The sequence below is a fragment of the Bos indicus genome, chromosome 1 (assembly GCF_029378745.1).
Source record: "Bos indicus isolate NIAB-ARS_2022 breed Sahiwal x Tharparkar chromosome 1, NIAB-ARS_B.indTharparkar_mat_pri_1.0, whole genome shotgun sequence".
NCBI classification, from domain to species: Eukaryota; Metazoa; Chordata; class Mammalia; order Artiodactyla; family Bovidae; genus Bos; species Bos indicus.
In genome coordinates this window covers 42,934,694-42,949,409 of record NC_091760.1, presented here as the reverse complement: position 1 = coordinate 42,949,409, position 14,716 = coordinate 42,934,694, and the positions used below count along the sequence as shown (strand labels likewise).

General features: G+C 47.5%; 1 protein-coding gene across 9 annotated transcripts in view; it reads left to right on the top strand.

Annotated features, from left to right (window-relative positions):
- RIOX2 (ribosomal oxygenase 2) overlaps window positions 1–14,716 on the top strand; it is a 48,005-nt gene that overhangs the window by 23,323 nt on the left and 9,966 nt on the right. For 7 of the 9 annotated variants that reach the window (XR_011565938.1, XM_070786826.1, XM_019967058.2 and 4 more), the window contains 3 exons: window positions 8,784–8,887; window positions 12,132–12,234; window positions 12,950–13,118. Coding sequence is in view for 8 of the 9 variants with exons in the window: in XM_070786826.1 (XP_070642927.1) it covers window positions 8,784–8,887; window positions 12,132–12,234; window positions 12,950–13,118 (376 nt within the window). In the remaining variant the exon portion in view is untranslated. The remainder of the gene's footprint in view (window positions 1–8,783; window positions 8,888–12,131; window positions 12,235–12,949; window positions 13,119–14,716) is intronic. The other 2 variants (XM_019967285.2, XM_019967522.2) reach the window with 1 other exon arrangement.

The window sequence follows — 14,716 nt, the reverse complement described above, 5'->3', positions numbered from 1 at the left end:
CTCAGTTTTTTGATTGTTGAGTTTTATGCCAGCTTTTTAGAGGCTGTTTAGTTCCCCTTCCCTTTCTGCCATAAGGGTGGTGTCATCTACATATCTGAGGTTATTGATATTTCTCCCAGCAATCTTGATTCCAGCTTAGATCTCATTTCGCATGTAAGTTAAATAAGCTGAGTGACAATATATAGCCTTGACATATTCCTTTCCCAATTTTGAACCAGTTCATTATTCCATGTCCACTTCTAACTGTTGCTCCTTGACCTGCATACAAGTTTGTTAGGAGGCAGGTAATATCTGGTATTCCCATCTCTTTAAAAATTTTCCATAGTTTGTTATGATCCACACAGCCAAAGGCTTTAGTGTAGTGAATGAAGTAGATGTTTTTATGGAATTCCTTTGCTTTTTCAATGATCCAGTGGATGCTGGCAATTTGATCTCTGGTTCCTCTGCCTTTTCTAAATCCATCTTGTACATCTGGAATTTCTCAGTTCATGTACTGTTGAAGCCTAGTGTGAACGATTTTGACCATTACCTTGCTAGCTTGTGGGATGAATGCAATTGTGCAATAGTTTGAATATTCATTGGCATTGCCTTTCTTTGGGATTGAAATGAAGCTGACCTTTTCCAGTCCCATGGCCACTGCTGAGTTTTCCAAATTTGCTGGCATATTGAATGCAGCACTTTGACAGCATAATCTTTTAGGACTTGAAATAGCTCAGCTGGAATTCCATCAGCTCCACTAGCTTTGTTCATAATCATGTTTCCTAAGGCCCACTGCACTTCACACTCCAGAATGTCTGGCTCTAGGTGAGTGATCATACCATCGTGCTTATCTGGGTTATTAAGACCTTTTTTGAACAGTGTTTTCATGTATTCTTGCCACCTCTTAATATCTTCTGCTTCTGTTAGAACAGAAACATACTGTTTCTCTTCTTTATTGTGCCTGTCTTTGCATGAAATATTCCCTTGGTATCTGATTTTCTTGAAGAGATCTCTAGTCTTCCCATTTTATTGTTTTCCTCTATTTCTTTGCATTGATCTCTGAGGAAGGCTTTCTTATCTCTCTTTACTATTCTTTGGAACTCTGCATTCAGATGGGTATATCTTTCCTTTTCTCCTTTGCCTTTCGCTTCTCTTCTTTTCTCAGCTATTTGTAAGACCTCCTCAGACAACCATTTTGCCTTTTTGCATTTCTTTTTCTTGGGGATGGTTTTGATCACTGGCTCCTGTACAGTATTACAAATTTCTGTCCATAGTTCTTCAGGCACTCTGGCCATTCAGGTATGACCTAAATCTAATCCCTTGCATCTGTTTGTCACTTGCACTGTATAATCGTAAGGAATTTGATTTAGGTCATACCTGAATGACCTAGTGGTTTTCTCTACTTTCATCAATTTAAGTCTGAAGTTTGCAATAAGGAAATCATGATGTGAATCACAGTTAGCTCCAGGTCTTGTTTTTGCTGACTGTATAGAGCGTCTCCATCTTTGGTTGCAAAGAATATAATCAATCTGATTTCAGTATTAACTACCTGGTGATGTCCATGTGTAGAGTCATCTCTTGTGTAGCTGGATGAGGGTGTTTGCTATGACCAGTGTGTTCTCTTGGCAAAACTCTGTCAGCCTTTGCCCTGCTTCATTTTGCACTCCAAGACCAAACTTGCCTGTTACTCCAGGTATCTCTTGACTTCCTACTTTTGCATGCCAGTCCTCTATGATGAAAAGGACATCTTTTTTTGGTGTTAGTTCTAGAAGGTCTTGTAGGTCTTCATAGAGCCATTCAACTTCAGCTTCTTCAGCATTAGTGGTTGGGGCACAGACTTGGATTACTGTAATACTGAATGGTTTGCCTTGCAAACAAACCAAGATATTTCTGTCATTTTTGAGATTACACCAAAGTACTGCATTTCAGACTCTTTTGTTGACTATGAAGCCTACTCCATTTCTTCTAAGTCATTTTTGCCCATAGTAGTAGATATAATGGTCATCTGAATTAAATTCACCCATTCCCGTCCATTTTATTTCACTGATTCCTAAAATGCCGATGTTCACTCTTACCATATCCTGTTTAACCACATCCAATACTCCTTGATTCATGGACCTAACATTCCAGGTTCCTATGTAAAATTGTTCTTTACAGCCTCAGACTTTACTTTCACTGCCAGACACATTCACCTCTGGGTGTTGTTTCTGCTTTGGCTCAGTCTCATCATTCCTTCTGGGGCCATTTCTCCACTCTTCTCCAGTAGCATATTGGGCACCTACCGACCTGTGGATTTCATCTTTCAGTGTTGTATCTTTTTGCCTTTTCATACTGTTCATGGGAATCTCAAGGCAAAAATACTGAAGTGGTTTGCCATTCCCTTCTCCCGTGGACCATGTTTTGTCAGAACTCTCCACCATGACCTGTCCGTCTTGCATGGCCCTACACAGCATGGCTCATAGTTTCATTGAGTTAGACAGGATTGTGGTCCACATGATCAGCTTGGTTAGTTTTCTGTGATTGTGGTTTTCATCCTGTCTGCCCTTTGATGGATGAGGATTAGAGGCTTGTGGAAGCTTCCTGATGGGAGGGACTGGCTGTGGGAGAATCTGGGTCTTGCTCTGGTGGGTGGGGCCATCCTCAGTGACTCTTTAATCCAATTTTCTATCAATGGGCGGGGCTGTGTTCCCTCCCTGTAGTGTGGCCTGAGGCCAACCTATGATAGGGTAATGGCAGTAATGGCAACCTCTTCCAAAAGGATTTCAGTTTAGTTCACTCAGTCGTGTCCCACTCTTTGTGACCCTGTGGATTGCAGCATGCCAGGCTTTCCTGTCCATCACCTTCTCCCGGAGCTTACTCAAACTCATGTCCATTGAGTGATGGACATGTCGGTGATGCCATCAAACCATCTCATCCTCTGTCATCCTCTTCTCCTCTCGCCTTCAGTCTTTCCCAGAATCAGGATCTTTTCCAGTGAGTCACTTCTTCGCATCAGGTGGCCAAAGTATTGGAGCTTCAGCATCAGTCCTTCTAATGAATATTCAGGACTGATTTCCTTTAGGATTGACTAGTTGGATCTCCTTGCAGTCCAAGGGACTCTCAAGAGTCTTCTCCGATACCACAGTTCAAAAGCATCAATTCTTTGGTGCTCAGCTTTCTTTATAGTCCAACTCTTACCTCTATACATGACCACTGGAAAAACCATAGTCTTGACTAGACGGGCCTTTGTTGACAAAGTAATGTCTCTGCTTTTTAACATGCTGTCTAGGTTGGTCATAGTTTTTTTTCCAAGGAGCAAGCATCTTTTAATTTTATGACTGCAGTCACCATCTTCAGTGATTTTGGAACCCAAGAAAATAAATTCTGTCACTGTTTCCATTGTTTCCCCATCTATTTGCCATGAAGTGATGGGACCAGATGCCATGATCTTAGTTTTCTGAATGTTGAACCTCAAGCCAACTTTTTCACTTTCCTCTTTCACTTTCATCAAGAGAGTCTTTAGTTCTGCTTTGCTTTCTGCCTTAAGGGTGGTGTTGTCTGCATATCTGAGGTTATTGATATTTCTCCCGGCAATCTTGGTTCCAGCTTATGTTTCATTCAGCCCGGCATTTCGCATAATGTACTCTGCATATAAATTAAATAAGCTGAGTGACAATATACAGCCTTGACGTAGTCCTTTCCCTATTTGGAACCATCTGTTGTTCCATGTCCTGTTCTAACTGTTGGTTCTTCTTTGTATTCTTGCCACCTCTTCTTAATATCTTTTGCATCTGTTAGGTCTGTACCATTTCTGTCCATTATTGAGCCCATCTTTGTATGAAATGTTCCCTTGGTATCTCTAATTTTCTTGAAGAGGTCTCGTCTTTCCCATTCTATTGGTTTCCTCTATTTCTTTGCGTTGATCACTGAGGAAGGCTTTCTTATCTCTTCTCGCTAGTCTTTTCTGCCACAACAAACTCGCTGCTGTCAGTGCCTCTGTCCTCGTACAGGTCACTGATGACCCATGCATCCACAGGAGACCCTCACACTGTCAAAGGCAGGTCTGGTTCAGTCTCTTGTGGCTTCACGGTTCCTTTCCCTGGGTCCTGGTATGCACAAGGTTTTGTTGTGCCCTCCAAGAGTCTGTTTTCCCAGTTCTGTACAAGTTCTATAATCAAATCCTGCTGACCTTCAAAGTCAGGTTCCCTGTGAATTCTCAGTCCCTTTGCTGGATCCCACGTTGGAAAATCTTTTGTGAAGCCTAGAACTTTCTCAACAGTGTGAGAACTTCTTTGGTATAATTTTTCTCCAGTTTGTGGATTGCCCACCGGGTGGCTCTGTGGTGGGGCTAATGGCAGCCTCATCCAAGAGGACTTAGGCCCTACACCTTGCCTCCCACGTCTGCTGCAGCCAGAACCCCTGTTCTGCGCAGGCCACTGTTGACCCATGCCTCTGCAGGAGACCCTCAAACACTCAATGGTGGGTCTGGTTCAGTCTCTTATAGGGTCATTGCTCCTTTCCCTGGGTCCTGGTGCACACAAGGTTTTATTTGTGCCCTCCAAGCGTCTCTGGTAGGTATGAAGTTTGATTTTAAACGTGATTATGCCTCTCCTGCTGTCTTATTGCAGATTCTCCTTTGCCCTTGCACCTGGGATATGTTTCTAGTGGGTTCCAACATCCTCCTGTTGATGCTTGTTCAGCAGCTAGTTGTGACTTTGGTGCTCTCACAGCAGAAGATGAGCACACGTCCTTCTGCTCCGCCATCTTATTTCTTCTGTTATGTGAAAGGGGACTTGAATAAATACAACAATAAAGGTATCTTCATTGTTTTGTGCTCTTGGTCAGCAGTTGGCAAAGTATGGCCCATGGGCCAAAAATTGAGCCCGCTGCCTGCCTTTGTATATAAAGTATATGGGAACATAGCCACGACCATTCCTGTGTACTGTCTGTGGCCGCATTCATATTATACTGGCAGAGTCAACTAGTTGCCACAGGGACCATGCGGCCCACAAACCACAGATATTTACTTCACAGAAAGAGTTTGTCAACTGTGCGCTTGGCTGATTATTTTTAAGCCAAGACTAAGCCATCCATGGTCTCTGAGGCCAGGGCTGAGTGACTCAGACTGACATCTGGCTACTTGTCCTGCCTGAGAAGGTTGGGCTCCATGGTGGTCATAGAGGGCATGGGACTTGAAGGTGGAGCCATGCCCACTATTCATACCCATCTGGATCACAGCTCACAGTGAGAAGCCCTGGGTCTTCTGAAAGGAGAAAGATAGCATTGTGTTCTGCAAAGATTCTCAAGTTGTAAGCCTGTTGAGTTTTTAATCCGCGGAACTAACTCTTCAAGTGGAATCTTGTGTAAATGCTCAGTATGTGAAATTGAAGAGCAGAGTTGCCCTGGGAGGGGGTGGGCTTAGGGGGCTACCATGAGAGGCCTGGAGCCCTCCTCACCCTTCTTCCTTCCTACTCAGGTGGCAGCCTGAATGGTACTTCTGCCAAACCTGGGGTCTTGGGGTGAAGAACCCCCCATAATGGAAACACATCTCTGTGGCTTGGGGATCTGGCAAACCTGGGTTTGAATTCAGCTGCTGTCACTTATGAGCTGCGTGTCCTTGGGCAAGATTTTGGTCTCTGTGTCAATTTTTTTATTAAACTGGAGATCATTATGTTTATCTTATAGGTTGTAAATATTTAAAAATACTACTTTGATGTTTCTTTTACAGTGAAATTGCTTGAAAGCAATGGCTATTTGTCAATATATTGCTACCTATCAAATTAGCACAGACTCAGTGACTTGAAAAAACACCACAAACGTTATTGTCTTGTGGTTCTGTGGTTCAGAGGTCCCTGAGGGGTTTCACTGGCTGAAGTCAAGGTGTCGGCAGGACTGTGTTCTGGAGGCTCTAGGGAAGAAGCCTGTCCTTGCTTTCCCAGCCTCTGGAGGTAGTTCCTAGTCCTCGGCTTACGGCCCCTTCCTCGACATGGCCCCTTCTATGCAACATGGAGCTTGGTCTTTCTCATGCTGCCCTCTCTCTTCCAGTACCCTCTTCTATTTGTGATTACGTTGGACCTGCCTGGCTAATTCAGAATAATCCCCCCCGCCCCCCGTCAGCAGCCTTAATTAACCATGGCCATGTAGCCTAAATCTTCACAGATGCCAGAGGTTAGGGTGTTGACATTCTTGGAGACCCTGCCACCATGCCCTATCTTTATTTCCTCTTCTCTCCCACTCTTGGGAACCCTTTCCAGCAGGCGCTCTTGGCCATTGTTCCCCTGGAACTGCTCTGCCCGCCACCTCCACACTGTCAGCTACTGCAGTCTGCTCCGGTCCCCACCTCAGTCTGCCTGTCATCAGTATTTGGCTCAGTGGGCCACTGCCACCTGCTCCACTGGCTTCCAGGATGTGACTGTCCCTTGGTTCCCTCTCCACCTGACTGTCTTGTTCAGATTCTCCTTTGCTGTTATGTCTTCAGTCTTCCTGCTTCTGTAAGCTGGGGTGCAGGACTTGTTTCCTGGACTTCTTTGATCACTGAGCATTCCCTCCCAAGGTTTCAAATACCTTCCACACTGATGTGTTTTCAATGCTGTATTAGCTCTCTAGCCCACATCTAAACTCTAGACTCATAATTCAGCTACCTACTTAATGCCTCCCCCTGGAAAGATAAAAAGATACAGCAAATTCAGTTTTCCCCAAACCAAAGTCTCATGTCCTACCCTGTTCCCAGCCTCCTCCCTGCGCATGTGTCCCCATTCTGCTTGTTTGGGGCAAAAATCCTTGGACACAGATTTATACAAAAGCCTCCTATCTAGCGTTCCTTTTGCAGACTTTTCTGACATAACAGCCATGGTGATCCTTTTGGGATCCTGTGAACCCTTTGCACAGACCTCTAATGACTTCTTTAAACCCAGAAAAAAAGCCGAAGTCCTTGAACTGGTCCAGAGGGCCCTGTGATCTAACCCCTCTGCTGCCCGCCCACCTCACCTTCCACCATCCCCAGCTTCACTCACTGCCTTCCTGCCACACCGGCGCCCCTCAGCCTGCCAGGCACGTGCCGGCTGCAGCACCTTTGCACCTGCTCTTTCTCCCCAGGACGCTGCACGGCTGTGCTGTGCTTAGTCACTCAGTCGTGTCCGACTCTTTGCCTGCCAGGCTCCTCTGTCAGTGGGGATTCTTCAGGTGAGATTTCTGGAGTGGGTTGCCATGCCCACCTCCAGGGGATTTTCCCAACCCAGGGATTGAACCCAGGTCTCTCGCATTGCAGGTGGATTCTTCACCATATGGCTTGCTCATTTCCTGAAGTCTCTACTGAAGTGTCACCTTAGCAGAGTGGCTAAAATAGCACCTCGTACCCCAGACACACCCACCCTGACTGACCTCAGCATCATCCTCCTCACTCTGTCTTCTTTGCATTCACCACCACTCAACATTGTTTATTTGCAGCTTTCTTTTATCCCTCTTGCCCCCACTCGAGTATCTTCATTGCTGATGTCTCTTCTCCCTTCTCAAATGCTTGTTGGTTTCTCTGGAACATGTTCCATCAGGGCAGGGCTTTCTTTGGTTCAGTGCTCTCTCCCTGGCGCCTAGCCTGGTGTCTGGCATGAGCGGGGTGAGTGGAGAAGGGTTGGTCAGGTGTTTGTGGGATGAATAAATAAACAGATGGATGATGAGCTATATGTGTGAGGGCCTCCGTCACAGGGCAGGCACTCAGACTCACAAATGAGAGCTGTAATTATGAGTGATGCATTGATTTACTTGAAAGACTAGTTTCCCTGTCAGGTTGGTGTTACTCAGGGCAAGATAGCTCCTATGAATACCTCATAATTGTATATTGTTTATTGCTTTAAGGCAAATCTTAGCATTAAAATAAAAAATCTCATGATGTTTCTTGAGCTCTTCCTCCAGGGCCCCTGGTTGTAGCCAGGGAGCCAGGCTACTTCCTGGGTTGCAGAGAGGAGACACGTGACTCTGAGGACCCCCTCTCTTCTCCTTTCTGCTGTACAGAATGTTCTGTCTGGGTGGGATCAGGCAGGAGGTGGTGGCTCCAGGGCAGGAGTGGTTTGGGGAGATACTTCTCTTAACCGGCTTGAAATCGGACGGGGTGGGGAGGCTCGCCTGCTGGAGGACGTGACTGGGCTGTGGTTGCGTCTAGTGCTCATTCTCCGATGCAGGGCTGCAGGGTTTTTGTCCCTTCTTCCGAACATCCATTGAGCCCGTGTGTGCCAGATGCTTAGGTGGGTTAGGCCCTGGGATACAGGATGGATGTGGGCCCTGCTTGGGAGACCACACAGACTGTAATGGGACAGCGGGTAAAATAAAAATTATAATACAGCCATGTGCCCAGCATTGCTCCAAGAGCTTTGGCTGTGTTGTCTCCTTTAATACTCCAGTAATCCTGTGAGATGTGGGGCAGTTGCTTCCCTTTTACACATAAAGGAACTGAGGCCTCGGGGGGTTAATTAACATGCTGGGGTCCCCAGCCAGTGAGCTCCAGAGCTGTCCCTCCTCACCACCCACTTTGAAGGATGTGGAGGGCGGGTACAGGCTCTCACCTTGATCCCGGGCTAGTTTCAGAGGTGTCTGTTCTCAGCTTACAAAGAAAGTGGCTTCAGGCACCGGAAGCCTCTCTAGGATTGGGTTCATGGTGACAGACTCACGGACACAGCAGAGCTTGACCAGTGGACCCCACAGAGCCCAGCATGCAGACCACTGCCTGGTCACCACTCAGAGGTTTCTAGAACGCAGAACTGAAACTCACAGCCTCTACAAAGGACCAAGAAGACACCCTCCCCACTAACCCCTTCCCCCTTGTCCTCGTCTAGCCGGGAGACTTGCTGTACTTTCCCAGAGGGACCATCCATCAGGCGGACACTCCTGAGGGCCTGGCCCACTCCACGCATGTGACCATCAGCACCTACCAGAGCAGGTAAGCCCTCACCTCTGACCTCGCGTCCCTGACAGCTCTGCTCCGAGCTGTGGTGCCTGTGGCCAGGATCAGGAGGTGTGAGAGGTGGTCGCATCGCTTCTGCTTCTCCAGCCCCAGGGCTTCCTCCATCCCTGCTGGCTTCCTAGTCCTGCTGTGTCCCACCTGTGCCATTGACCCTCTCATCTGGGCCTCCTCCTGAACTGTCATAACCCCATCTCATACAGAACACCGGGAGTTGCCCACATCCCGGGATCGGGAAGACGGGCACCGCTGTGGGTATGGCGGTGTGTCTGTGACGCCATGCTGCACTTCTAGTCTCTTCCCACCCCCACCCACTCACTCTATCCATTAGAAAAGTTTTTTTATTGTGGCAAAATATTCGTAGACCATTTCATCCACTTTTAAGCGTCCAGTTGAGTGACACTAATTGCATTCACGCTGTTGTGCAGCCATCCCCACTGTCTGTTTCTGAAACATTGTCATCACCCCGAACAGAAACTCTGCATCACGGAAACCTCTGGGTCTCTTTTAAGGTTTCCAGTTTTTACAGTTCATTAAAGTCGGAAAGGACGTCTGGAACAGTGAGTCCTAGAAGCACATGTGCTGAAAACAGTTCCAATTAAAACCACGTTCCAGTTCAGCGAGTGCCTTGTCACGTGACAGGACCTGGGCAGCGGCCCTGCCCGTGGTTTCGTGACAGCAGTGGCCTGGCTAGTCCAGGTCCCATTAAAAGCGCCCATCACTGGTTTATTCATCATGAGCCCTGGGCCTTGTAGTGGTTGCTGGGATGGTAGGCGCTAGACTGAAGGGGCTTTGGGAGGACTTATACTCTGGTCATGGTGGAAGGAGGGGAGACAGGTGTGTAGTTCCCAAACAGTGTGGCATGTCCCATCACAGCTTTGCGGAGGAGTCCCTGGGAGCACAGAGGGGTGTGGTTAGCTAAGCTGGGGCATCACGGAAGCTTCAGCAATGATTTGACACCCAAACTGAGGGAGCCCAGGGGATGAGTAAGTGGAGGTGGGCCCAGAGGTCAGAGTGGGACGGGACATTCCAGGCCTGAGGAGCAGTGGGTCTTCGTAGCCTCAGAGCTGTAACTTGCAGAACAAGAGAGCAAGCATTCCTCTGCCTCCTCATCTGGCTCTGCAAGGAGAAGTGAAACACTGTGTTTAAGGGACAGGAGGGACTAAGCGGGAGTCTGGCCTGAAGGCAGAGAGCTTGTTTTAGGTTTCTCTTGTATAAAATGCCTTCTCACCATGGTTGGGTTCCTTGCAGAGGGAGAAAATTTCCAAGGGTGACTGAGGGAGCGGGCAGTGGGAACCGGGCCGTGGGGAGGCTGCACCAGAAGCCCGTTCTGGACCGAAGCAGCTCTGGGCCTCGGCAGCCACGTCGTTGAGCCCCATCAGCGTCCGTCCTCTGGTGTCCTGTCGTTGCTGTCACTCTTTCCCTAGTTCTTCCTCTTTTTCGTTTTTCTTGCAGCCATCAGCTGGTTTTCTGGCTCCCTTAGTTTTCACTCCATTTTCCTTCCTCGGTTCCTGATTTACTCACAACATTGGAATGTCGCCTCATCAGTTACTTCTCTGACTTCCCTCCACCTCCTTGACCCCGTTGGCTTTTGCCACCACCAAGTGACTGTTTCCCAATCTCAGGGGTGAAGAACTGGTAGCTTTCCCTGGTCCCACCCACTGCCCCTGCAGTCGGCAGGGCTGGAAGAGCTGCCTGAGTTAGAGAGGATGCCTGCCGTCTGAGGATGGGCACTGTGATGCCAACTTGTGCCTGTCGGTGGGGCCACTGCTAGAACAGGACAGGTGTGACGCGAGGGCCGCTGCTCCCCGGAGATGCCCTGTGCTTTGGTCCTGGCGCTCCTTAAGACATTATGGTAGGGTGAAGATTCGGCCTTTCCCTAAGCGTTCTCAAAGGTGGCCTTTAGGGCCTGCTCTCTCAGATAGTGGCATGTTGATCTGACCAATTTATGAAGGTGAAACCCTCCAGAGGTGTTGTTTCTAAACTGCAGCCCAAGATCCAGTCTCCTAGAAGAGCACGGAGCTCAGTGTAATATCTGCACTTTAACTCCGTGAGCTACTGCTATGTGACTTATACCTGGGACCCCTCGAAGGACGATAATATTTCATGCTGCTGTGAGGTCTACATGTGTCCTCCAGGTCTACGTTCAGTCAAAGGTGTGAGGCTGGGTGTAGCATTTTGTCAGAAACCCGTGAGGCCACCAGGTGGGAGTGGATGCCGGGGGAGAAGTGTCTCTTACGTGGCTCTTGTCCTCCTTTGCCACTTCAAGGAGGTAAGCATAAAAGTGTTAATTTTGCTTACAGAGTGAGAGGCAAAAGTCATACTGTGAATTTCCATTTTGCATGTAGCCAGCAATTTGAAATCTGCTGGTGACACAGAGGGACATTTTGAGCAGCTCAGAAGTGTTTATAGAGAGAGCATCCCCACAGCGTGTGCATCTTACACTGACACACATTGAGGAGCGAGTGATTCTGAACGCCCCGCAGAAAAAGCAGAGGTAGCTGAACACTGACGCTGGTCCTGAAATGGTATTTCTGGCATCTGGCTTCTCTCTTCTACCCCAGTAAAACCATCATTAGAGTTTAACAAGTTGCAAAATAAATCATTTTGAAATTGTTAATGTTGGATATTTGACTGAGAACAGTGCCCCTCCCTTTACTAAGAAACAAAGGAAAATGTCATGTTTAACTGTTCAGATAATTGCACAGTCCAGGATCTTGCTGTTACCCTACATATATTGCTTTTTGGATTTTTTGCACATACAAATTTTTTTAGGTCCTCTAATCATTGAGAGTTACTTTTCTGCAAAACTGTCAAGGCAGTTATGTAGTTGAAAACGTTAAAAAAAAAAAAAATTTGTTCCTTTGAACTTCCTACTTTATGATAGTCTGTAATTAATTCTGTTATCTTTACATTTAAGATAAATCATGAATAAAGCCTAGCTTCCCACCTTTAACTTTGCATGTGAGTGTCTGAGGTGGGGAGAAAGGGAAGCCTGTGATTGATAATGCTCTTAAGTTTTTATGCTGAGTGCAAAGAGTCGGACACGACTGTGTGACTGAACTGAACTGATGTGAAATTATTGGAACTCGAGATTTCAGGGCAGGGGGATTGATGTGTAGTTTGTAGCTTGAGGCTTTTATAATCAGTGTTTTATCCACATGTCTTATGCTTTCATTGTTTTGTTTTTCATTTTTTTTTTTTTACTTGGCATGTGTTCCAGTTCATGGGGAGATTTCCTTTTGGACACCATTTCGGGGCTCGTGTTTGACACCGCCAAGGCAGACGTGGCACTCCGGGCTGGCATCCCCCGGCAGCTGCTCCTGGTAAGGAGCGAAGGCAGGTGGGGAGGGAGGGGCAGCTGTGGCTCCCCGCTCAGGACCCTGGAACCCTTCTCCCATGAGCCAAGCTTGTTTCCTCCTGGGCTGGGTGGTTTGCAAACGACAGAGTGCTGCACATTACTTGCAACCCAAACAAGTGGTGTATGCAGATGGCCCACTTCCTGTATTTCAGGGTGGCAGCAGCAGGCCCTCGGAGCGCTGACTGAGTAGATATTTGAATAACTAATGTGGCTCAGGAACTATAGCCTCAGCACATGTGCGATCCCAAGTTAGGAGAGATCCACTGGAGAGCCTGGCCTCAGTGTGTTCCCTGGCTTTCCTGTCCATCCTGATTTTACCCTGATGGCAGGTTTTGAGATGATGGATGCATTAGGGCTGAGTTGAGCAAAGGTGCCTTCTTGTCTGAAGTGGTCACTTCAGATAGTGACTTTTTTCTTCAAAAGGCAAGGCCAGGACTGCACCATATTCCCAGGGAGCCCTCTTTCCAGGCAAAACGCTAAAAATTGATCTTTTTTTTTGCAAATGGTAGGCAGCTACAGAGGAACAGTGGTTAGGAGGACATAAAGGGGTGCTGTCCTTAAGGGAGTGGCGTGGATCCGTGTTTGTCCTGGGTGGTGGTGCCCATTGCAGCACTCTGGAGACGGGGCCTGGGCAGGAGCGCGGCTGGAGTCTGGGCCAGGACTCACTTCTGTGTTTCCAGCAGGCGGAAAGCACAGCTGTTGCAACAAGATTAAGTGGCTTTCTGAGGATGCTTGCAGACCGGCTGGAGGGCACCAAAGAACTGCCTTCTGCAGACATGAAGAAGGATTTCGCTATGAACAGACTCCCACCTTACTATATGGGAGATAGAGCAAAGCTTGTGGCACCAGGTAGGGCTTGCTGTTTCTCTAGGTGGCCAGGGGCTAATGTGGAATATATTGATGCTTTTTTGGGTGTGCACTTTGAGCTGATGGGAAGTATGAAAGATTTCAGGGTGAACATGAGCCTGTCCTTAGTGTGTTAAGGTTGGACAGGACACGCTGCTTGATGGGGAATGAGAACCCTGTGGTTTGGGGTGAGAAGTATGTATTTATGGCCCCTCTGCAATTCATCATCTGCAGGAAGTTTCAAGAACTTGAACACTGAAATAATCTTGTTGGAAATTAGCTCAGGGATGGGTAAAACGTTGCCATCAGCAGGTGAACTACAGGAATTCACAGGATCATCACAGACCTTCCCCAAGTCCCAGGTGACTGTTTGTGACAGGTTTAAGTTACAGATGATGTGGACAGACTGCTGGGTGGATGGTGATACCAGTGTTCTGGGGCACAGACTATACCATGCTCCTGTAGTCTAACAGAGCTGGGTTTATTGACTTGTAACGGGAGATAGCACGCTGCTGGAGACTGCAGACATCTCAGTAAAAGGAATGCAGGGAAGGATTTCTAGGATTTGGGTTTGAGTTAGGTGATTTCAAGAGGGTTCAGGAAGTTGGGCTTTGCTCTGGGTTGGATGCTGTTGGGAAATAGAGACTCTCAGATTGCGTCTCCTGTAAATCCTGGTTATGGTTGGTAGCAGGAGGAGTGAAGTGAGGATGGAGTGACCACTGGTAAAGCAGCAGCAGTCCCTCAGGCTAGCCAGGAGTGGGGCACGTGTGGTCAGTCCCGTGGTCTGGACAGTGTCCTTCCTTTTGCCTGTTGATGAAGTGGTCTCGATTTTCTCTGTCTCGCATAGTCACAGCATGGCCATGTTTAATGTTGGGGTGCTTTAGAATGGCCTGTGTTCAGCAGAACAGGGAGACACAGCTGGGAGTGCCAGGCTGGCTCTCAGGCTGCTTCTCTTGGTCAGGTAGAGGGAGAGTCTCATTTTCAGTAACTTTTCAAAAAGCCTTATCCATCACGTGTGGAGGACCAGCGAGACACACAATCTACAAGGTCCCTTCTAACATTCATTCTATGAACATGTTTATTGTAGTTTGAGGTGGGGAGTAGTTTAGAATATGTTTTTGATGCATCCACTCAAAACAGCAATTTTCCCAGCACACGGTTTAATCTTTAGCAGAACAGTTCAGTTCTGAGTATCAGCTTATGTCCCAGTTTTCCTTGTCTTAGCCCTTACTGTCAATATTAAGTTCCCTCAACTCTGTCTCCAACCAGATCAGCCTGTCAGGCTGATGTGTTTGTAGTGGCTGCTTTTTCACTAAGTTAAATCCAACCTAGGAAAGAGAGTTGTTCCTGTGCACTTTATTAGGTGGCTTGTTTTTATGACACAGTGCTTGACCTACCTAGACTGAATAATTCGCCATGGTCATGTAATTGGTAATTGGAGGGATGGTGCACTTTGAGCTCAGGAAGTCCTTTCAGAGTCCACATGTGGAGCAAGCCAGGGACAGAAATTGGAGCGGTGAGAGCGTTCCACGAAGAAGGCAGGGTGGCCCAGTCTATTGTGATAGTGTGTGCTCCCCCGGTACTGGTGACAGCCTTTTAAT